Source organism: Helicoverpa armigera, chromosome 7 (assembly GCF_030705265.1).
Source record: "Helicoverpa armigera isolate CAAS_96S chromosome 7, ASM3070526v1, whole genome shotgun sequence".
Classification (NCBI taxonomy): Eukaryota; Metazoa; Arthropoda; class Insecta; order Lepidoptera; family Noctuidae; genus Helicoverpa; species Helicoverpa armigera.
Genome location: NC_087126.1, coordinates 12,640,029 through 12,666,630, shown reverse-complemented (window position 1 = coordinate 12,666,630; position 26,602 = coordinate 12,640,029). Strand labels below are relative to the sequence as shown.

The 26,602-nt window shown below is 36.0% G+C and overlaps 1 protein-coding gene across 1 annotated transcript in view; it reads right to left on the bottom strand.

Moving 5' to 3' along the window:
* LOC110373154 (uncharacterized) overlaps positions 1–26,602 on the bottom strand; it is a 188,893-nt gene that overhangs the window by 121,508 nt on the left and 40,783 nt on the right. The window contains exon 2 of the mRNA XM_064035462.1: positions 9,172–9,555. Coding sequence (XP_063891532.1) covers positions 9,172–9,515 — 344 coding nt within the window. The 5' untranslated portion in view covers positions 9,516–9,555. The remainder of the gene's footprint in view (positions 1–9,171; positions 9,556–26,602) is intronic.

The window sequence follows — 26,602 nt, the reverse complement described above, 5'->3', positions numbered from 1 at the left end:
GAAGCCAAGTCTATCAAACAGACTTGCCTAAGATAAACTGGGTTGCGGAGTACATATAGGCAGTTGCTCTACATTGAACACTGATACTCAGCTGCACCCAGTTAGACAAGCAGCCATCCCCAACATAGTTGGGAAAAAGCTAGGCAGATGATACCTCTTTATAAACACAACCGCCAGTTATCCGACCTTAGCTTTAAATCCACCATTTCTCTTCATATAACAACTAAACAATGCCCACACTCTTGTCTCCTTACTCCCTAAGACTAAGACACTGGCCACTAAAGACCCAGGATTAGGACAAACAGACACGAGCGGTTGAACACGTCTATTCACATTTAGGCCGCGTACACACGAGATGACGAGTTGAGCCGTCATATGACATGAGGAAGGGACAGGACCCTTCTTGCCACAATAAGATGGCGGTCTTAATTGTCATGTCATGATGGTGACATTGTTTCCATTTAGAAATGTGTATAAATAGAATGATAAGATAATGGCGTTGAGTATAAATAAGCAAGGCTTTGGAAAATAAATAGGTTAAGTTGTCAAATGGATATTAAAATGTTAGGTAATTTAACTTTCAAGTAGACAAGGGACAAAATATTGAGTGCTAAATACCAATAAATGACCAGTAATGGAAATGCTCTGCTCTATGCTTTGAGAAAGCTAAAATCTGTATATCATTGAATAGGTATCTTCAAAAACTTGTAACCCTACGCCTAGTTTTGGTCAGCCCTTTGCAAACAAAAATTCCCCCTCTATATTTAAACCACCGTTGCACCAGACGTCGAAAGAAGCCCTGCATTCCCAAAATCCCATAAAACTTCTATTTCCATCGGCATTACGGTGACAATGTGACCATTTCCCGTTTTACCATAACCTCGGTTCACATAAGCCGGAGCCAGCGTGCTCCCATAGATAACTGGGATTAAAGTATTGTCAGGGGGCCCTCAAAGCGGCACCATGAATAATGCAGGACTAGCCCACAACACTGGCTGGAAAGCTGCTTACCAAACTTTTTTGTGGTTAAACCTTATTGCAGTAATGTGGTATGTGTTTGGTCAAAAAGTTTTGCGTGAATACTTTTTGGAAGGCAGTTCGAAAAATGAATATTTAAATTCAAGTCTAGATGAACATTGAACATGTTCAGACTGTTTTGTCACTATTGGAGTATGCAGATGCTACGTAATATTCGTGAAACAAAATTAAACTAAAGAAAATATGCAGTACTCGTACATACTAAAACTATTGTAAATACAATAGGTACATCGGTGTATTGTACTGTAGCGCTCAATATAACAAAGAAACTTCGTCTACTTCGTTTGACTGTAACACATTGAGCGCCTGAATTGAAAGGGTCCAAATTGGACTGCCCCAGGCTAGGCTTTGTGGGCTTAAGCCAAAATCCATCACTACAGTACCCAATGACAGACGAAAATAAAACAAAATAACAACGAAATACCGCCATAAAGTTTCTCGTTTAAAAATCGAATAGTGATCGGAAACAACCGAATGTAGCCGATGGTACACGATTCCATTGTTCGTGGTATAAATAGTTCCCATTCATAATACGTGATACCCGTTTACGCAATGGTAGTAGCGTAGATGAAACACGTTGGTAGATGTGTGTGTGGGCATTTGAATTAAGAACGTTTGATACATTGAAAGCTTTTAACGTGCTTGTGCAGTGAATCGATTTTGAGATGCACGTTTATCGATAGAATGAACTCAAACACAAAATATTTTGCATGCTAACTGTCACGTAGATATCGAAACTAAGCTTCGCATAAAAATTTATTAATCTTTTTCGATACGATGCTTTATGTAAATCAAATCACGTCTATTTTTAGAATCTATTCTACTTCTATTCAAGATAAATAGAACAACTACGTATTGACATCGTAACCGCAGTCCGCACAGATTCCAAGAACAAGCAATAAATCATTAATTCATTGTGACATAACCTCAAAACGGAACTGACAGATGACGTCACAGTCCACGTTGAGAGTTGAGACATATGGGTTACAGATAGCGAGATGAAAAGAAACCGTAAATGCCGTAATACAGTAACCTTATTGTCGGTATCTGGAGACACCACGGAGGAAAAAGATAGCGGAGATGCCATAAGGAAGGAACGTCAGGCGCCGTCCTGTAGGTCAAGCAACATACGGTAGGCGTGATCAGTCATATCAGAAGTTCGGATTCCAAGTCACATCAAAACCAAATCAAAGATTAGTCTTGATTGATTGCTGATTTTATTTTCCATAGAAGGCGTGTAAGGACGGAACTAGTTAACGTTTCTCGTCCCCCGAGGAGCCGTATTTTGGCGCGCTACTTTCTTAAGAGATTTTGCGTTATGACATCTCCAGTAGACATTTTGTTCTCTGTGCTATCTGGATTCAGAGATACAAGGAAAATATCACGTTTATTTCGCTATTCGTATTGTTGTCCAATAGGTATCGAAGTATCGATCATATTGGTATTTGTGTGGCGTGAATTCATCCATGTTCGAATGTCGGTTCAATGGATTGGCCGCTGGATTTCGTAGATCTATCTATTGAGAGGTATATATGGAATTCTACAATATGTAGTTCCCATTTCATAGTATTGACGATTTCACAATATAGCCGTCTATTGTTGATGTGTATTTGTTGCAATATTTGTGGATGTGGCTGTGGATCAATATTTAAATAATAATTAACGTTTGCTTAACAATATTAAAACAAAAAGTTATAAATAAGCTTCATTTTCACATGACAAATAGAAATCGTTCAAACTTGAAAATTCCGCATGTAACGAACCAACCATTTATGTGGTTGTACTGGAATGTACCTATAAATCAACGAATTAAAAATGTTACCCATTAAGGTACCTCTATGTTATACACTATTTAAGAATATACTATTTACCCTATTTGTTCCGCTAATTACCCATTAAAAACTGTCGTTACAAAAAGGCTTCGCAAATATTTTCCGTGGAAAAGTTTCTAGATGCTTCTACGCCCACGCTTACAGCCTACAAAGTCCTGAAAGCAACTATTTGCCTTGTAATAACGGCAATCAAAGATCTAATTAACTGTTTGTAAACAGGTAACCCTCGCCCAACCCTGGTAAGTATAAACTGCCTTCACTCCCACGGGGAATGGCAAAATGTAAAATAGAGTCAATAATTGGGACGATAACCTAAACCATTTTAAAAGAAAAGCTAATCGAAATTAGAAATAAGTTAACTATGGGTAAGCTCTTCGCCATGTGAGAAGAGGCCTGTGCCCAGCAGTGGGAAGATAAAAGGCTATAACACTAACATGAAGCTATCTGGATTGACTCACATCGAAATATTTTTTTTATATATTTAATATTAGGTAGATACTTTTTTGGCAGGCGACTGAGGTCAAAGAGAAAATAAAAATTACAAACTGCCTCTGTTGCATACCAAATCGTAAATGGTTTAACCGCGTGAAAACGACCCCAGATTTTCTAATTTACATTTTAAATTATAAAAATGTAAAGGTTTTTATTTCTAAGTTATTTTTTGTTTACAGTGCTTATAAAATACTCTCCAATAAAATATAACGTAGCAAAATTAAGTAAAGAATTTAATAACTAACTTGCAATGTATCTTTAAAATATGTTTAACTGGCGTTTTTCCCACGGGAAATATGTACTTCCAGTACCGGGATAAAGTATAGACTGTTACTCTCGAAGAGTGTGGCTTTCCAACAGTGAAAGAATAGTACTTTCAGAGACTTTAAGGTATAAACACACAAAAAAAAAATATCCTCTTTATTAAATTAGCATCTCAAACAATTTCCGACAACATCATCAAAGCATGGGCACTTAATTAATACTCTAGCTAGGTCATTAATACAGTTACCATTTGCAGCTAATATATCAGCCTAAGGCCAGAGATTTGGTCCCGACATCAACCGTCAACAAATCCTACGATATAAGCACATTGTTCGATTGTCTGGTGCAGGCGTAATTAACTGGCAACACTCCAACTGTGTTGCCATATGGAAGACTAGGTTAAATGTTGATAAGATACTTTTTGGTGTTTGTGAGTTTAATTACCAGTTTCGATTTTATTGTCTTTAGTGAATATTCTAATATAAATATTGATATAGACAAACCAGACAAATTCAGTAAAATAAAAATCTTAAGTATATAGGTAGTATACGTGCTAACTTTAGCATATTTCTGCAATGAGATTTTTTAAACGCTTTTGGTATCGCCTATAAATTAAATTGCAAAACTGGTCAAATAAAAATTAAATTAAATTAAATCAACTACGAGTTACAAAAAAATGTAATCGTGAAAACGTATTATCTAAATCCATTCGGCAGCCATTAAAATATTAACAAATATGGCGGCGGCACGTTCCGAACACATCGTTTTTATGGTAAAATGAACAAGCCTGCATAATCGGGCGCGGTTTAGTGGTAAATCCGCCTAGATAACAGTTTCCAAGCGTTTTCCGATAGTCCACTACATTATGAATATTTTTTCATGTAAAATTCTATTTTTAACTCTGTTAGTGGTGAATAACTGCCTCGTGAGGTTAGTTTAACTGTTAAATTCTGCCTCGTTGAATTAATTTTAGCTGTACGCTTTTGTGGGTACGTTTTATATGGACTTTATCTCATTGTAATCATATTGTACCTATATTCCGACAAATAAATATATTTCATATATTTCATTTCATTTCATATTTCATTTCATTGAAATTGCCAAAATACTCTTGCAAAATACACAGCATTGATTTAAAATTACATTTGTATTCAAATAGAGCAACAGTTTAATCATCTTAAAAAGTTACAACCAACCAACAAAATCTAAAAAAACTCAAAGCTTTTGTTTCCGCATCCTTTCATTTCAATAAAAATAGTACTCGGAACGCGAATATAAACTGGATCTCAAAGCAGCGTTGATATTAAAATGTCTTCCATATTTTTCTTTGAGATTCGCATTAGTGATAGTATGATGGCATTCCTCTTACATTGCTTCCGATGCTTCACTTCAAAGTGAGAAAATAATAATAACCTCTAAGAAAGAGCAAGATAATCATTTTATTTGTTTCTTTTATCCTAAAAAAATATGTGTAGGTTTTACGCAAAATATCGTTGTAATCAGTAGGTAACAAATTACAACTTAAAAATCTTCCCTTAACTAAAACGTACAAAAGACCTTTAAACTTTCAAAAAATGCTGTTAACGAGATGAAATCCTTTTATACAAAATATGAAACAGATATTTTTAATGAAAAACGTATTTTCGTCACAGTCAAAAAAATACAGCCGAAATGCCGCCAAAATGTTCCCGCGCAATCACTGTTCACAGAAGCGTGACAATGTGACATCTGTCAGCGTAAAAACTTTTTCAACACATCAATTAACGAGAGTATACCACTCCTATTGTCTTTTAACAGGAAAACTATAATCAAAAGTGTATTATTTAGCTATAGACGGATGTGTGCGTATAATTTACAAGCGGATATCGCGTACATTGTCTCAATTCAATCCGTCTAATGAAGGCGGGAACGAGTGACGCGCGTCCGCCATCATGGCTTAGCTTAGGGTTGGGACCTTCCAAACTTGAATAATGGTTTTAATCGAAAACAAATGACGTATTAATGTTCTGTAATCGAAATTCAAATACGTGAATTGAACGCTCTATTCTCACAAAGGTTCTACGTTGTTGCGAATGTTAATTTTGTTACTGTTAAGGCAAAATTCGTTAATCTATGTATGAGTTAGAGAAATATACCCAAGCTAGGGTCATATTGTAGCAAGAATTGCTTTTGTACAGGATTATTTCTCTATATTGATTGGCGCCTAGACGTCAAAGCAACTTGGCAGCATCATATCAATAAACTCAATCAATGTCATCATCCCAGAATTATAACATTCGTGTACCTTTCCTAAAAATGAATAAACTCTTCACCTATAATAATCTCTTAACCCTCACAAATGAGCTTTCTTCCTCTAATAACCTCATGAGCATCTATGAGAACCTCTCTGGTGACAGCTACGCGTGTTTATTTACCCAGGCACGCGTATTTGCATGCAAATTGAATGAAATAGCTGCCGAGGAGCGTTCCAGCGCAATCACATTCGGATCTTGTGCTAACACTCGGTGTTGTTCAACTAATACTGGCTGGATTGTGATGTTTATCGTCTGTAGGCTGTATCTATGGTTTTGGCGGTGATGCATATTGATAAGTTTGAGTTTGGGTTCAGTTTGAGATAGCGGAGATGTGTGTTAGATTTAACGAAGCGGTGTGGACTGGTTCTTATAAAATAGGTTTGATGAGATTTTCCTTTGCTTGAGGAACTTAATTAAGTATTGGGCCACGAAGTATAAATGATGTTACAGAAAACTTTTTCATTGCGACATGGGTATAAGGTACGTGAAACTTCGGAACTAATGATTTAAAATATGCAGACTGACAGGTATTAGTTTATTTTTCTTATCTTGCCGTATCCTGTGATATTTCCCAAATTATAGAGCTATATAAAAGAAAACTCCTACGTATATTGCCAACCTCATTTAATAAATATGCAAAATTTCCACTAGCAACCCTATGATCTGACAATGGCGGGAAAATATTGACGTCACAAGCGCGTGTTCCGAGCCGTCGACGACGCAGCCTGTGTCATTGTAGGCGCTCCGCCTCCGTCCGACGCACTCGATTATAATAAACTGGGAGAATCGATACTCATGACTCGCATCTCGTAATGTTGGGATCATTCGATACTATGTTGTTGTGGCAGAATATTGGAATGTTATTTAAAATTGAGGAGTAAAGAAATCTATTTATGTGAGTACTAGCTTCTGCCAGCGGTTTCACCCGCATTATGTGTGAACATCCAGTAACTCATAGCCTTCCTCCAAAAATAAGGTACCTAAAACTGAAATAATTTTCAAATCGGACCAGTAGTAGTTCCTGAGATAAGCGCGCTGAAACGAACAAATAATCGAGGAAACACCATGAATAGCGATCAGCAAGATCGAGATTCTCATCTGTAGCTTAATTAAAATTAACCGTAATTAATTGTCAGCAAATCAAGCAATAATTTTTAAAATACATCATACATTTTTCCTTTCCAAAATATCGCGAAAAACAAAATCACACATCGTATATAACCAATATGAAAGATGTATCAAAGTATCGAGATGGGTAAATCGATTTGATATCCGTCACAAGTAAGTATGGCGGACGATATTGGTGACACAACTCCTTATTGCGATCAAATCATCTCGGACTATCGATACACGGGCTGTAAACGAATAAATCGTGATCCGGAGACCTTTATTCGGGACACGAAATAAATATTGCAGTATATTTTCGGACTATGATATGAAACTATCATATTGCGTCTGAGTATCGAAATACTCCTTAGTTGTTCTGATTTTGTATAATTGAATTATCCACGTAATGTAATCACATTTCATAGAAATTGAACATACATACTAAAGCAGAAACCAATCATTGAATTCTTACTACTCCATTCTTCAATGAATGCAATCTGATATTCATACGTCTACCTTATTCCGAACTGCAATTTACAATTTCTACCTCTCTAAAGCTTGAAACTTAAAGCTCCTTCAAATAGCTCACGTCAAGTGAATTTTCCGAAAGATTTGAAAGTACTTCTCGAAGTACAATAGGCAGCCGTCAGTTTAAGTTAACAGTACGTTACGTCTTATGTTAAGTTCGTCAGAATTCTTAGACTAAGTCCCGAATGGGGAGCAAGTTAAATTGCTCACAGTTGCAGATATTAAGTGAAGGGATTAATGGACAGAAGGACCAATATACAGTTTAGAATATGAATATTTTAAAATAAATGAAAAAAATATATAGCTCCTCGGTTATTGGCAATTAACCTGTTGTATGTCGGAGCCAAATATACGCTAGACACTATTGTTTTTCTATTGTTATATATTTAGTGACATATAAGCGGTTAATGTAGCCAATGGCAGGCTCCACTATATTTATTTCGGTGCCAAAAATCATCAATCAGTCAATAAGGTTTTTAGAGTTTTTACACTATTCATTTGAACATAATTTGGCAATCAATATTGTGAAGGGGTATCGGGATGCCAAACTCTGCTAATCAGCATACGATTGGACTTGAAACCGACCTCAACTTAGTTGGAAAAAATACTAGGCAAAAAACTTTACGCTATTCTTTCCGAGCCAAAATTACTCCTAGTCAAAGATAGGACCTTCTGGCTTTTATTCCAGTATGGCAGATCTTTGAAAGTTGAGTGCGGTTGCATTCGCCTCGATAATTGCATCTCTTGTTCGGCTGCCACTGTCACTGTGCAAACTGAAATCTGTCCAGCTCTGAATACCTATGTTATTTTATCTTCAATGGAGGGAATGAATCTGACAGGAGTATGCAAATATATTCGTAGATAATTGTATGAAACCACCTTTATTAACGCTATGCAAAGGCAGGAGATGTAGTTTTGAAATCGTTCTTTCGAAATTCCATTTAAAATTACGAAGAATTTTGAAAAAACTTTGGCAGAACATGCAGCAAAAAAAAGGTATGTGAACCGAATTTTTAATTTATGCAAGTACTGGTTTTTCCCTCTAGCAATAATAGATTTTTTTACCTTACCAGGAAAAGCAATTAATTTTTGACTATGACGACGCTGGCGAGAATTTTTAAATCTGAAGTACGGTAGACCGCACATCAGTGGTAACTGTCATGCACCTTAACTCAATAGTAATAAGTACGATTTTCCTATAAAACTGTTACCACTGACCTGACGTTGACTGTACCATCAAAATAGATTTTCGAAAAATGTATGCAATCCGTGGTTTAAAAGCACTGGTATTAATCTTTTATGGACAGCATAAAGTTTCGTCCTTAAAATTTTACGTAAAGACCCTTGCATGAGCTTAACCGACATTTTAAAATTAATGAAAGGCTTTTATTGTCTGCTATAAAATAACTTTGGACATAAAACGTTTCGTTAAACAAAATGTCTACAAAAATTCTGCTTGTGAAACTGTTTTTTGTTTTCCTTTATTCATGAGGCTCGTTAGGTTATTTTATCGAGAGCCGCCTTCGATTTACATTCAAAAATTAAAGTACACATATTTTCAGAGCAGTACTAGTATGCAATTAACGGTTGTATATGGCTTTATGTATTCGACTTACTTGCAATAATACAGTCTGCCATCTCTCCCCGTGTGCACCGTCCAGCCTTCCTTCAGTTCCGCCTGCAGCCTCTCCAGCGCGGCCTCATCTTCCAACGTCACCCGTCCCAACTTTGGGCTACCAGTCCCCAGCTTTGGACTCCCATACTTTGGACTGGCTCCCAACTTTGGACTATTGGCGCCCAACTTGGGACTGTTTGAACTCGAAGCCCCATCACTCAAGCTCGGACTTCCAGTCGCTCTACTATTAAAACTTGGACTCGGGTTTGGTCTTGGACTGGAAGTCAACTTGGGGCTCGCCGTGCCGCTGGGACCAGGCGACGACGACGCCTGCTGCAGCAGCATTGCTTTCACGTCATCGTACCATATTAAAGGTTATGTTCATCTGAAAAGAAAAAAAAATACTGTATAAGCAAAAACATTAATTAAAAACTCCCAAGCAGGTAGGTATCCGAGACATTCAAACAACAACGCTTCAAAAAAGGACAGACAAATGAAACGCCCTCGTCGGCGAGCTCTCTAAAATGGCAACACCGATTAAAACTGGCCGCAAAAAGTCCACTGGAAATGCCGCCCAAATTGCCGCGAAAAAAGAACCCGACCGTTGCCTCGCAAACCGTAATCGCTGGAACGCGACGGACGAAATATGAATGAAAATGGACGCCATTTTCGCGATGGCATTTTGTTTACGCGCGCTTTTTGCCCACTCGATAAAGTGGGGATTAGGTTATTTTGGAAAGTAGGGTAAGATAACCTTTAGCGGGTGCGGTGTCGGTTTGAATAAATGGGTCGGATGTAACACCAGACTGTTCAACCAGAAACTTGCTAATTGAATATTGTTCTTGTGTGGTAAAGCCGCTTAGCTTATGCTTATTTGAAACATTGTTAATTAGGTTAAAGGTGAAGTAATTCTAAACTAAATAATTATACTTGATGCAATTTATGTAATTACTCACAACAAAAATCTATAAAATGCCATTAAAATTATATCCCAAGCATTTAATTATTAATTTTGTACTGTCCATTTGAGAAGGATTACGTATAAGCACTTTGCGTGGAATCCGTAAATTGTTTCAATATTAAAAACAGGCGCTATTGTCTCTGGTTCGACGTGGACGGATTAAATGACGCCATTTTGGCGATTCGCGCCAATCTATATTATCCGACATATTTGTAATAATCCTGCCATATTTATGTCTATTTCGAATTTATTTGGCTTTATTTGTTAGGCTGAAAAATCCAGTAATTAAGATTATTGCTTACGTTAACTGATTTGTTATTGTTTTTATACTCCTCGTAAAGAAAGTAAGGCTAGAAACGTTTTTGTATTTTTAAATACCTATAGGAGAACATATTTTCTTGTCCTCCAACATAACCATCATATTAGCCAATTGGAGTCCACTTCTGAACATATGTAGGTCTCCGTATTCGCTTATGTGTGGCGTTAAATACATAGAAATATGAAGCCTACTATCATTATTACCTACTCGAAAATAAATACCTATCAAGTCACTACTAGATATACGAGTAATATGTACGACAAACACCTAATCACATAATCTGGCTGAGATTAGCAGGACGCCGCTAAGCAAGTGTCAACCACTATGATTTACTTGTCACAATGTCAATTGATATAATGCTGTGCACTGCAGTAATTTATGCAACGCCGGCAGGTGGCAGCACCTGTCACGACACTGAATTACTTAGTACAAGCTACATAGTTTACTAGGTATACGATTATAATATTAAAGTTTTAGTTTGATCGAACGATTTTTTAAATTTATTTAATAATAAGTTTCTACTTAACTATTTATAACATTATACTTTTGTATTTATATCTGGCATATGTAGCTACTAATATAATAAATCTGTAGACGAATCATTTTTTGTTTATTCGTAAAGAATCCGAAACTATCCTACTCCGAATTTCAAAAATTCATTCACTATTAAGAAGCTAGACTATTCCCGAGTAACATCGTCAATATTTTATCTTATTAGTTCCCACGGGACGCGGGTGCAACAGCGGGCAACAGCTTGTTATGTTTAAAAGGCTTATCTCAGAACGGTTTTATATATTAACTGAACCTACCATAACATTAAAATAAATGGGGGATTAAAACACTCCAACCCATTACACTGAAAACCTTGGTTTAAATTCAAAGGTATAGAAATACATATAAATTACCTTCGTACCTATATCAATTATTTGGACGGGACAACTATCTTCACTTCCGTGTATATAGAGGTCCCTAAACAAATAACATAATTATGGGATCGTTAGTTCGGACCCTAAACCCTTTGGGGACAATCCATTCATATCTATACTTTATTTTAAACCAATTCCGCCATTTAGGTCAAATGCCTTTACAGTATTCTCTTTTGAGGAAAACAACACATTAATAAACATTTAAAAATAGGTTATGACAAGAATAAATATTCCAATGTTTCTTATTTCCCTAAATAAAATAATGAAAACAATTTCCGATCACAGAGAAGAGACATCCAATGACAGCTTTGACAGCTGTCAAATGTTCACGCAAACGTAATTTTATTTTTTCAAATTCTCTCTCGAAATAAATATTCGTGGAACAACGGGAAATGTTTTAAATATCTTCGTATGTATTTGGCCTATTTATTGTATTTTTCCAATAATAATTATTGCTGAAGTAAAAGGCTGCCTGAGCCAAAAGGTGGTTTTAATTCATTACCTTCAGACGTCGGCTGTCAGATGCCATTACAGACCTTATGTCGTTTACAACGTCAAGTAAATGTAGACTGATGATAGAATTATGTCGCTTTTCCCAATATTAGTTACTGTTATAACGTTAAAGCGAGATATTATGATATTTACCAAACAAGATAATGGATTCTGAATTGAGAAGGTGTATCGAGAAAATACTTAGGTTTTCTTCAAACTTAAAAATATTAATAAATACTTCCCGATAAAGATTCAGATCTCCAATGTATTGTCATTAATTAGTAGTATCAAAGCCGTCTTTACAGAAAACGTTCAGATAGTAATTAATTTAAATGAAATAGGTAATAGCCCACAAAGTTCGCCACGACAATTATATATTTAACAACTTCAAGATGGTGTCATAACATAATACTCGTACTTATTACCTCTCGAAAACTGTACTGTCGGAATTTATATTAAGTATGACAATTGGCATCAAACGTGAAGAAATGACAGTAAAAGTAACACAAATTCCGTTCTTCCTCTAAAACTTCATCACAACATTGTATGTAAAGTGACAAACGGTAAATCCACGTCACCACCATGATACCGCTACAAAAAACATACTAAATCGCAATAAACTGTTGTAAGCATGCTGTTAAGTTACACGACATCATAATCTATGCGTACAACTTACTACGGAACCCGTTATAAACTCGTTCGAAGGAAAAACAACGCTTGAAGACTCTCTTTCACATTCAGAACGTTAAACAAACAATGATAATTAAGTTCCCAATTTTTTATCTATCCGTTCTTTTGCTTATTAGAGTTGGATATTTCACATACTTATATCGGGCTAACGTCAAAATTCTATCTACAGTAAGCAAATGAACAGATAGATCGAATATTAGGAACAGCCGTCAAAGGAAAACGATCAATCCTCAAGCTTACTACTGCATACGAACCTCAGTGTGTCGGATATTAAATTGACACGGTGCCAATTCTCACACAAGCGCCGAATAAACCGCCAACTAAGCACGAAACTAAGTATCTTGTTGGAAAACAACGATTAAGAACTCCTAACAATGCCTGTCAGTTACACGTTCTCCGTGAAAGAAAGAACGAGATAGGGGATAGTGAAATGAATAGGCTAGAGTGGGATGAGCGTAGTTTTGTGTGACAGGTAGACGGTCGTTGACCTGCATTGTAAGTGTATGAACAGATTTTGTGAACGCAACCCAGTTGTAAAGTTTATTGTTTTAATAAAAATTGTAATAGTTGCTTTATAGACTAAGAGCCGATTTCTCAATCGCCAGATAACGTTTATCTGAAGAATATGTTTGACGTTTTGACAGCTTTTATATAGAAAATATGTCAAACCGCCATATTTATTCCTCAGATAGAAGCTAACTGATGGTTGAAAAATCAGCCCTAAACATGTTAGTTTAGTTAGGAAATAACCTAATTAATCAACTCTTTGATCTGTTGCAACGGATAGGATAAGAAAGAGATTGAGTTGTATTTTCAAATGATACAGGGGTAGAGAGAAAATGAAGTAAATATTGATTTGGTACCTTCAGCATATATTAGAATGTAGTGACAACGTTTTGATGTGATAGTAACAAATTAAAACATTCAACAATTTTAAATCAAACCTAGGATCATAGATGGCAGGTTGGTTCTAATCAACCGAATAACTATTGACCTTTAAACTTAAAGTTACTAGCCACTCAAAATAAACTATAAAACAGGACCCTATTTCAAACGAACAATATTTCACACGATATCAACTTGATCCCAGATATAATAAAATACCACATGTCCAAGTTAAAATGGTCCAATCAGGGCTAATTTTACGCTGCCCTTTGCTGTCGAAAGTTGATACAATCTATACCCCGATCCCAATATTCAAACTATCTGTTCTTATGGTTACTGGAGATAGGAGTTTGACATAACTTGAACTGGGCTAATGTCACTCTATCTCTAGTAACCAAACGACAGATGGATTAAATATTGGGATCAGCGGCAAAGGGCAGTGAATGTCAACTGATTAAGGACTCAAAGAGATCTAGGCTAGGAATATTGTTGATATAATGTGGGAAATGACTTATGACCTTTTGGCGTTAAATGTCTGTCTGGATCTAGTGTTAAATGTTTAAGTGTAGACTTTGTTACTGATATTTTAGATTGGTTTAATGGACTTAGTGATATTTAACTAATTTAGAAGAATTGCGAATAGGTACTTTAAATGTTTGTTTGTAGCTAAAATAAAGCAATGCTAGGACCTTTATAAAACTAAAGGAGGTTTTAATTTAAAACTAGAATAATTTATGACTCCTTAATAGAACAAAAAAAATTAATATGTGATCAGAAATCATAGCTTTTCCAATTTAGAACAGACACAGTGGATGCTACAATTTCGCCTAGTACCAGCCCCCATAGATCCTTTATAGATTAAAATTTCCCCCTCATCCATCAGGGCCCAGGACTTACCACACTACATGGAACATAGTAAGGACTTTACAAAAAACTCTGGCTTTGACGTGTGACGTCACAGCGTGCTTTACCCAAAGCCTTTGTAAAGCTTTGTACTCGTAAAAGCTGCTAACTTCGACAGAGCCTGATATGAAGTAAAGGGAACTACATATTAGTTGTATGGATGGTGAGGATATTGATTAACGAAGAGTTTTGTAAAGAAATATGCCTAATTAGGTATTGGTAAGATGACTCTTTAGTCTAGTACCTATAAGTTTTTAAGCATATCACAATATACATATCTGTTAATGGCAAAATCTGTTTTCTATTACTTTACAATAAAAAATTAGTTTGAGTTGAATCAAAGCTTATACGAGTAACTTAATACACTACTACATACTTTATAACCACCAAGATAATAACCAAATGAATTCAGCTTAAAAGAAATGCCATAAAAACCAGCACAACACAAGAGCATGTCCAAGAATTACGTCCATTTGACCATAAAATTATCTATTCCACCATCAAACCACGAGCAACTAGAACTACTCATAAACAGGTAACAATATGAGTTAAACTTTGATCCACAGGTTGGCGGTTAACCGTCCAAACTAGTTGCCTACAAGGTTTAACCTTTTCCAAGTTCCCTGCGTTCGGAAGCTCCGACAAATTAATTTTGATGTATCGCGGTTTGAGGAAATTCTCCATTTGTACAGTAAATAGAATTTGTATTACATTTGACTTGTAGCGAAAACGTTTATGTATTGTACTGCTTGGGTTAAGTATATTTCATTGGGCTGTCTGAATAGTTTTGGGATACAGATATTATTGTTCGGTTATATTCGGGAATAATAGTCAAAATACCTCGTAGGTACCTATATTATGTTTTGAAAGGCATATTTAGTTTGTGGGTCTCGGCAGTCATTCAGACATTTATGGCAATCGTTTTGGGTAGTCAGAAGCCATAAAGTCTCACAACCAGTCTTAACAAGGAGTATCGGGTTACCCAGGTTACTGGGTTGAGGAGGTCAAATAGGCAATCGCTAGGCAAAGCTAGACAAATATCAGATAGGTATCGTAATACACTTTTTACCTTTTAAAGAAACATTAGGTTAACTTAACATCAATTCCTAACCAACCACGAAGTTCTCGACAAAACCAACCGCCCTAAAAAACAATTCCGCAAACATATCTTTGACCACAGATAAGGGATAAGTCTAAGATAAAATCCCCCATGGTCAACCTAACATGCCCCCTAATCCTGGCGACTCACTAACCTCCTGACCTGAACCACGCAGATCCCCCTCAAATCTTATCAGTACACAGATGACTGGTTCCCATCCAATGGGGAATAACTTTCCCCCGATAGAATAATAAGGATTTCCTTAACAGAACTGTACCAATTGACATTGTGAATCCTTGAACAAGTTATTGTAAAGTCAATGTTGTATGAACTGAATGACTTGAGGTACAATTGAATTAGTAGCGTGAACTGTGTGAAGTTTTCGCAGTTTCTTGAAGTGTAGTTATAAGAGTACCGAAGTTATAAGAGAAACAATTCTACACAAAAAAATGGTAATAAAAACCTGTTAAGATTTATTTAAAAAGAAATAACTGGTTTCTGAAAGCAGTTCTTTATAGATATCAATCATGCTCTACATTAATCTAAGAAGATGATTGATAGTGTAGTGAGGCCAATAAGTCAACAAAAACAAAACTTCAACGTGAAAGTCAGAATTAGCGAAAGGAACTGAGTAACTTATGATCATGATCACAAGGCCGAAACAATAAATGACTGTCACTTAAAACAAATTAATGTGAATGTGACACATCGTATAGTATAATTTTAAGAACGAATCAAGCATTTTAATGAAGATATGACTAAAAATCCAAAAAGCAAAAATTAAACCCAAAAATCAGAACAGACACCAGAAGCTTTAAAATCAACAAACATAAACAAATAATAAAGACAAAACAAAACAATCCTAACGAAAATACAGCAGCTACAAACTCACACATTGTTTATGCCGTATGAGTCACAGTGTGCGAAGGTCAACGAGTACTGACTGATGTGCCATCTTCGTAGTAGACTGCACGTTACGTCACCCGAGATGTGCTGGTAATACTTTGTACAGTGATATAATAATGTCTATTGCTGTTTGGGTTAAGTTATTGAATTGTAGAAAGGGTTATTGATGGTGGTTTTAAGGTATATGGTTTTGAGCGTTCCCAGGATTCGATATATCTGCTATTTTGGTTAAGTACTAAAGTTGAGAATTTGACATCACCTTTATGGGGCTAATGTTAAAATTCTATATCTTGCAAGCGAATCAAGTGGGATAGAGTATTGGGAATAACCGGAGGGTTTTACATAAGTGACAATAACATTACTGTGTCAATTAATTATACTGTGTTCAAATGTCGAGGTTTCATGCTGACTTTAGTTCAAGCAGTTCAAGAGGTTCCCTTCATTTTAAACAAAAAGATTTACCTATCATTAAGTAAACCTTCCAAAAAAGCTTCGTTAACAGATTTCAGTCTAACCCACCCAACTTCCAAAAATTCCGCTTACCCAATGCCAAGCTCACAAAACAACCGAGTCTACCCAAAAGTTGGGCAAACAATGCCATTATGCAGTAATTGTGTAGTCCCCTCGGCCGGCCGATTGTGTTCTGACGAGCCACCTAATTAAATGTAAGGGTTGTATGTATATGTACTACAGAATGTCCAAAGTAATTTGACTAGCCTGAAGTTTTCTATTTCATTTGGGGGCTTCCCAAAAAACGTCCTCAATTCAAAAAACTGTAGCGTCTGAAACAAATGTCTAGCTATCACGGTTCATGAGATACAGCTTGGTGTAAGACCCTTGGTGTAAGGGGCCCTAAAACTGGAAGAGAAAAAAACTTTTGTAACGCTCTAGAAGTCTGTGACAAAAGCCAATGAGCAACGAGACACCCCTACGTCTAGAGAGCATACAGTCCCCTTTCAGTGTTTACATTTCCCTTTCATGTTTTTTGAAATCTTTTTTTAAAATAAAAATTATCTACTCTCAAGCAACTTCAGATTAGTCGTTTAAAAATGTACCATGAATTAAACAGTGCAACGTAAATGTATGTGATTTTAGAAGGGAGTGCTATAAATAGGTTGAATTATATATTTTATGTTAAACCGTTGGCGTGATCCTCTCGGTTAATAGGTTGTTTACAGCGTGTTGTATGAAAGCGGTTAAAAATTGGCCGTAATAAATTATTTGGAAGGTCTACTCGGTGGTAGACTGCTAATTTAAGGAATTAATGATTTATTTTAATTATATTTTTAGACCCTTTTATCTTAAAAGTGTAGCCAATGCAGAAATACGACTAATTTAGAAACAGCATTGAAAAATAACATTATATATGAGAACAACTTCTAATCTTAAAAGCTACGTAATACGTTTCTAAACGAAGTAATTTAGATTCTTCAATTAACTCCAAAGTTAAAATTATGTATTTCATTAACACAACAACGTGAACGTGTCACAGTAATTACAAATATCTTTAAAGGAATTGTAATACAAGTTGACACGCTGAATTTTCGCAAGAACGTAAGCGAAATGATATTATATACAGGGTTGCCAGACGCGAATTTATCATTCAACTTTTTTTACACTCGCAACACTAAATCTCGCAATTCTCCTTATTTTCAAGTGAGAACCATTTTTTCGGTAAAAGTTGAAATATTGGCAGCCTCAAAGTCACGTCGCAGACATTACGAGCTCAATCTTACACATAAAAGTAAAACCATCTGAAATAAACATCATTAAGTGTCTGGAGGGCGCCACGGAGGTTAATGTGACATCTACACGTCATGTAATGAAGACTTAATTACATAATAATTATACCTACTTGTTTGTGAACTAAAGACACAGTTATTTTGCAGTAGGTAAATGAGTATAACTTAAGTAAAAATTGGGAAGTTAGATCCTCCGCTATCGTTTATCGATTTTTCTGCCAGCTCTGAATAAACGATATAAAAAACTTTACATATATGTAGTTAAATACATACAAAGATGATACAAATACTAACGTATTCCCAACGAATATAGGTATCTACGTTTTTGTTCTTATAAACACAGCACAAATTAGTTTATTGCAAAACAGTCTTGATCCGACCGCAAGTGACCCAAAATATGGACAAGTAAGAAGGTCAATTATAAAACGCTTTTGAAGGGAAAAGCTGTTTAATGCAGAATACTCAGTTCATAATAAAGCCTCCTACAATCCTTATTTTATTTCGATCTGTTAAACGAGTCGTTGTTTTACCCAATTATGAAAGAAGGAATTAAAAATAGAATTTCATTACGAAGGTATCTGTTAGAAAGATTATTTCCTCAAATGACTAATTCAGCACGGTCCCTTAGGGCTGAAGCCTATCCAGGCTGCGTGATGGTTCGAAAAAGTTACCGCGGCCGTGATACACAAAGAGGTCCAGAAGGAACATGGTAGGTTTTGTTCAGCAAGAGTCTGACACTTCCTCACGCTGCACCCACAGCAGGATTACCAAATTTGATGATTTCAAACAAATCAAGAGGTCTTATATACCTTCTGCAGTTACGTATAACATGATGCCGAAGCCAGGCAAGTGCCTCAAGTGGTCAGGTCAACCGCGCCAGTAATTAGGATGATCTCCTCAACACGCTTCGCTATGATTGGCGCCCGCTAAGCTGGACTTTATTCGCGTTTCGTCCTGTTTTAATCCAAAATGGGATCGAAAATTTTAATTAAGTTTGGAACGAAAAAAATGTAAAAAGGGATGATTTTTTTGTAACCATGTTAATTAAGAAGATGATGGTTGCAGTAATACAAGTGTACAAAATAATATTTTCCATTTATTAGGTCCCTTGAATCTCTTGTCCGTAATCTGTCGTTGCATGCAGTCTGAATGAGGTAAATTCAACGACAGTCTAATAATTGATTAAATCCGGAGCTCATGCGATAATAAGAAATAAAACGAAACGCAAAATAAATTGATGATTATGATCATTTTCTAGCTCAATATGTGTCTATTTCTCTGTATAACACAGAAAGAAGTCCTAAAACAATTCTCCCTATGTTGATCCAATTAGCTTCCCGAATCCCCAAAACTCCATGATATACTGCAATCGATTTGTAACGGTCTCAAGACCTTCAAGCCGGACCTCTAATACGCAGTAAGTAAGCAAACCCTTGTACAATGTCTATCAAGAGTTTGGGGTCAATTAATCGCCTTCCTGTCACCCCTTCTTCAGAGATAAGGGACCGGAATTGGAGCGATTAGCCATGTGGACCCTACAAGATTGTTATATGCCTTTGTGTATGTCGAAACTGGCGGAAAGTAATTACCGAGACAATTTTACCCAGTCCTCACTCACTCACTTTAAAGTTATAACACATACTTCAAAATTGTGTAGGATGTACTGGCTGCTGTAATTTACCATATTGAAAAAAGTTGTCATCATTTCAGAAGAAAGTGCAGTCGTTGTTAAAAAATAATTTCCTTCTACGTGTAGAGGAATTATAATTGAAGGTTAAGTACGCTTGGTTATACAAGGCTTGCAATTTAAATTGATCACATTCACCTTGCATTAAAAAAGCGTGTCTATACCACATTATCAAAAACCGATTAACCTCAGACCGTTATTTTGTTAATCAATTGGCATGCAATCAACGCGCCATTCATTTACATTTGAATCGTATCCAATGACATTCGGTCACGATACAATAATATTTGCAAAACTTTGTCGCGGTTCAAAATAATTCATGATATCACAGAACTGTTAATATTGGCGGTTATGATGGCCTTAGAAAATTATCGAGCAAACTAAACTTTTTTAAGGATACTGGTAAATATCTTAACCAATCTGTCTATATGTATAACCTAAATAACCCCTAAGAACCGCCACGCCAGTCTTAGCTCGTCCAATTTACCTGCCTACGTTAATAATATGCAAATCTCAGACAAAGATCTCAGCTCTTTGACACCAAGATTTAACAATTCATACTCGAAAAAAAGAATTCCTTTCGTAAGCTAGGCATTTTCTTTTCAGCAGCACGTTCACCGAATAAAAAAGGGATCAGCGAATTCTGATCCTCAGCAAAACTTTACTCACCTTCGAAATATAGAAAATCCGGCTAAATAAAGCGATCTCCGAAAAAAATGCCTTACGGTTTTACATTCCTGGAGATACAAGCGATGTCTTCGGGGGCATTCGGGTAAGTTCGGAGGTATCCGAGAGGAACATTAAAAGTGTCTCGAAGTGCCACCTGTCACGTCGGGACAATAAAAACGGACAAAGGTGGATATTGCGGATGCCGAGCATTCAGTGCCGTGGCCCACATTCGCGTGTACTCCTTTCTTTGCCCCCCGACCTCATATTACTCTTTTTTATTCGCTCACGTCGAAATAAAACATTTGTCTTATTTATAGTGGACGGGAATCGGAGAGATTAAGTTATGGGAGCGTCGGTCGCCACTTATTGAGTGCTTGCCCGATGGTTTCATGAAATGTAATGGATATTTTATTGGTAGTTACAGATAACATATTGGCTGTCTGTCTATCAATCTTTATATCCTTCTGGGAGTAAAATGAATTGGTTTCTATTATTCTCCGGGCCTAACTTTCATGAAATCAATTGGTAATCCTCCTTGCCTTATCTTGCCAAAGCAAAAACAAAGTTTTCTTTATGAACTACAAAAACTTTGCTCATATACTTATTTTGTATTTCGTTCGGCTTTACTCTGGGATGAACTCCAATAAGTTTCTTAAAAAGAAAACTTGTAATAACTTGAGAAACTTAGAACATCACCCACTGGTTCTTCGTAAGAAGAAACAAATAGTAAGTAATTGTCTAGAATTGAGTAGCTTTAGTTCTTCCAATCTCATCGAATTTGTGTATGAGAAAGGTTTCTAACAAAAAAAGCCGACAGTGTATCTTGGTAATACCTGAGTAAACCTCATTCAACATATCGAGTTTTATCGATATCTTTGATCGATAAGACATCATTTCGACTTCGCCAGAAGGTGACAGCGCTTTCCAATCGATTTAACTTGATGATCTACTGTGATCAATCATATTCATTTGACGTATCTGTTTATTTCTATAAGTTACGTAGTTAGTATTTTAGATGTATAGTCATACAGAAAATTGTGTTGCTGGGGCGTTTGTTTCACCATTTCTTGTTTTCCGCTAAATCACGTAGGAAGTGGTGGGCGGGCCGTTTTGGCCTTTTGTCAAATTGACCTTCAAAAACTGATGGTTTTCAGTCTACTTTAAATTAATGTTATTTTTTCTTTTATCGTTCTATTTAAGTTATGTTTGTAGCTGCCATAGTAAACGGAACAGCCAGTTCAACATTTTTAACTTAGTCACTACTCGCCGCTACCATTTAAAGAAATGACACTCCTATAAAAGAATGTTCAACGCTCAGTCTAGTACAAATGTCAAATCGTGATACATTCGAAGTCGTGATAATTTATCTACGAGCTCTAGACTGTAACCCTTTCAAGTACCACGCCTTTTTCTACACAGCCAAAATTATTTATTGAAATTATATTATATAGATTTTTCTTCCGCACAAAACTAGTGGTAATAAGCATAAAACTTCCAACTCCCGTTCAATATACCCTTACATTACTAACTTACCCAAAAAAACTTAGTGTCAAGTGCGAGTCGTGCCATAAAAAGGTCGTGCTCATAACTCGAATCCGTAAAGTGTGACTTTATTACTGAAACGGAGTAAAATAACGTCATACATGCAAAATATGGCGCCATCTTTTTTATTCTTCTACTAAAATTGTTTATGGTTCTTTTATTGCGAAGAGATTCTAGTTTATGGGGTTTAGATGTTAGGTTTATCACCTGCTTTTCTGTGTTATGGTTTCTAAGTCTGATAAGCGATTATATTGGTGACACTTATTTATAAGTTATTTCATCCCTGATAAAGGATCGTGCTATGAAGTTGTGAAAGCTCAATAAACAAGGTTTGGCTTTATATGAAGATTTGCTTTATTATGCGATGACATGGTCGGTCGGTCAAAGGTGTGTGTCTTATTGCCATTGCGTAACAAACTTGATGTTTCTCTGACCTCGAATTCTAATCTACTCTTCACGATAATTTATCTATGGGAATTGACAATTTAATTTTCAGTATTTTTCCACGGGTTTCCACCACGTCCCGGGAGAGTCTACTTCCAGCACCGGGATGAAAATTAGTCTATGATCTTTCTCGGGCTTTACCTAAACTATATATGTATGTACCTTTCATTTAACTACTTTCGCATTGATATTATTAGTAAGGATTATAAAAACAAAAAATAGAAATAAGACACTACTATCAATCACAATAAGAACTTATTTGTACTTAATTGATAAACGATTCGCATTGCAACAATAAAACCAAAGCCAAACGTAACAGGTAAAACACGGCTGCGGTCGGGACAGTCTCCGGCGCGGCCAGCCTGACCACTTTCCACCAGCTGTCACTTTCTCCAGGAAGATATTGATTCTCACCTCCGATGTACGTGACTCCCATAGTGAGGCTAACTGTGGCATCAGTCGCTTTTGCGGTTAAAATAGCTTTAAAGTTAATGAGATGGAAAATTGTCGCTTCTAAACTAACTGTACACTTACAGAATTAGTTATGAAACGGTATTGATAAACTGATTTTTACCCAACTTCCCAAAAAGAAGGAGGTTCTCAATTTAACCGCAAATGTATGTTTTTTTTTTCTTTCAGTCAATATCCGTCTATATACATAGTGCCAGGTACAAACCATCGTCTTGAGTTAATGATCTAAACCTAGAATTAATTAAGCTGGTACTTTTAAAGACCCTGTTTTATAATAAGTGTAGAGTCTGGTCTGCAATCATAACCAACTTTAATTATACCTTCAAACTTCACAACAAGTGACCCGCAACGAAGGAATTCCTCTTCAATTAAAGAAGTATATCAATTACTTCATTCTTTTATGCAAAGAGTTCCCTCTTTTGTCTCTGCAGTCTACAAACTAGTTCGTTCAAAATAATTGCTTCAACCGTTTCAATTGAGGCAAAAACAAATATCCTTTTAGTTACGAAACCCGTAAAATGTAAATAACTCAATCAGAGCAACATAAGCTGAACAAATATAACGAAATTCAAACAAAAGTATTGTTCTCACACAAAACGTGCAAATCTAACTGTTAATTACAAAATTCAATTATCAAAGCCCATTATATTCGGGAGCCGGTTACATGATACGTTTTTCAACCCTTTCTGTGCGCAATAAATGATAATCCGGATTTTGAGGAACGGACCTGTAACGGTTATGACCATATCTGTAACTGTTTTTGAGGAAACAAATGATAGTTACTGGTCACTGGTCTTTGGGAACAATGGGTCATGATCATTTGGGTGATTAAACCTTTTGTAATGGGTAGGTAATTAGTTGACATCTCTCTCAGATTCCTATAGGTCTTTCCTCTAGATCTTTGCAATATGCACCACCAATCACCTGCATACTGATTTATAAGATCATTCAAACTATTAGCCGACTAAAAGTTCATAGAGTTCATAGTGTAGTGGCAAAAACGAAACCTAGTACAAAAGTAGGTAATGAGCCATATGAACGCTTACACAAATTGTATATTGTCATATAATAAGTCTACATTATTACACAAAGAACATGAACAAACCACGTTCACAGTCACGCACAATATTCTCATTACCAGAAATCCCTTAATCTCTTCATCCGAGTCTTCATTGACAGGTTTTCGAAGTCTTATATCCAAACTTGAGAGGCTTGTGACGAGCTCCGATTGTTATCAAATTTTAATGGAAACATTTTAATTAAAGTTTGTTCAGAGTTCTGCTTTGACAATGCTTGTGTTTAACTTGAGGTGTGTTCTTGTCTGTTTGAGAGTTTGCTTGTAAGCCTGTGTGTTTGTGTTTTGTGTGGTTTTGACTTTTGGATGGTATGGTTTCCGATAATTATGTATGAAAAGTGGTGACAAGATTTCAAAAGATAATGTAAAAAGTTATAACGTCGCGTTTGTGGTTTAAAGTAAAAAATCGGTAGCAGAGGATAATAAAGATCCTGTTTGGGATTGTAGGATAGCATTTGAGATTTTAATTAATTTAGCAAAGCAATTCAACTGAGAACTTCTCAAGTTCCTACATGACACTTTAGCCATCCAGTTTTAGCCATCCAAAGGCCAAACTATGACACGAATGTTAAGAACTTTCCCAAAATATAATACTACAGACGAAACTAGTCTAAATATTCGGCGCCAGGACTTCAGGCTGACATGTGGAATTTCATTATTGTCGGAGTTATTTCGTCCAGGGATAGCGACTGCTCAACTATTCAGCCAAACGTAGGAGGAATTAATACCTGGATTAGTGAGGGATAGTTGGACGATGCCTGGGCAGTGTTGAGTATGATGGTGTGTCGTTATAATTGGTTAGCTACCTATAATATTATGAGATTACGTCCGCGGTTTTAGCCGTGTCCCATGGGAACTGAGTTGGATAAAATTTAACCTCGATGAATGTGCCGTTTGAAACAATTGTTGATTTTAAAAAGTGTTCCGAGATTAGCGTTTTTAAGGAAGCAAAAAGTAATTGTTTCTCTGTGTCTTTCTGTTTCTCTATAACCTTGTTACTAGTCGAATAATTACAGAAATAATTAATAACACGTTACCGTCAAGTACCTAAGTAAAATCTCTTTACTAAATTAATAAAATATTGTCACCGGTAATCTTACTTCCTTTCTTAGGATTAACATATTCATAAACACAGAATTACCAAAGACTGAACAAGATGGAATAATTCTCAACACATACATACAAATGTTTGTTTGAAGTAACCCCGGTTACGTTTAGTTTCTGCTATTCAATATTTGTCTCAGTCGAAGTACGTTTGTTTAATGTGAATAGCTTGCATTCATTCCCTGAGGACGCTTTGTAGCTATAGAACTCTTAGAGAAACTGATTTTCTTTAGTAGGTATTCAATTATAATGTAGTTTTGTCTGAGAAATCTGGGCTACTTTTTATTCGGGCTCGTACAGCAGTTCCCTCGGGAAGCGGATGGAACCAAGTGAATAGCTAGTCTATTCTAAATGAGTCGTATCTTGTAGTGGTTGTCGCATGCAATGATGAGAATCAACAATTTGAGATAGTATAACAAAATTGGCGCTCTTCCATCAGTTACAATATTTTCAAACGTTAAAAACATTGAACATGGTAGATACTCCCCCACAGAATACCACACCCAAACCACAATCCCCCAACTAGAAGTCGAACATCGATGGAAAAAACAAATTAAATACACCACAGCGTGAATACGTCAACTTGTCGTCGGATTTATCTGTTGAAACTTTGTGCCGGATAGACTATAGCACTGAAGTAAAAATAAGATATAGAGCGCTGGTGTGAAACAGTGTGAAAGTTGCCGTCATGAATGATGAATGCGAGATTCATCGACAGCTTAAAAGTAAATTTTCTTAAAACGGCTATTTACTATGAATTTTCACGATCAATTTTCAAAGTAAACAGTTGTTTTAAGGGAAACGGACGTGTACCTATGTTCTAGGTGAACTTGGGCTATATGGACTATAAGTCATCATACAGCAATATTATTTAACAGTTGTCATTTGAATTTCAATTACAAAAACCGCATCTCAATTCAGAAATGTAAATTAAATACAACAGATGTCGTATAAGATTTGCATATTCATAATTATGCATTTATGTAATTTGCTGTCACATTTCAAATGCAATAAAAAAGCATGGCAGAAGAAGTCATATTGCACCAACTTTAAAATAAATTAAGATAAAGGCGATAGAATTATAGTTTTAAATACAATAAAACCACAAAACTACCAATAACAACGCCGCCATACTTCAAGTCTACATTTTCTTCAATATAAAGCTGGTCTCATTAATACTCCGTCGTACACTAGCTCAGTTAATCCGGGATTAAGCGGCGACTGGCTACAAGGCCGGTTTTTCTCCAGCATTTGGGATTAAGGGATGTTTCCTCTCAAATTGTTGGCTGGACAGACTTCCCAGTAATGCGAAGGATAAACACTTAAACAGGGTTTTTCAATTTATCCAAGTTTATAATAATTTTTGATGAAAATAGTTGCTAGGGAGATGAATCTTGGGTTCCGAATGTAAGTAAAAGATTATGAGGACTCGTTTTGAGCTGTATCTTTCCTATTTGAACTACCTATGGTATGTCTGTAATCAAATTAGATTACTAATAAGAAAACTAAAGTAATGC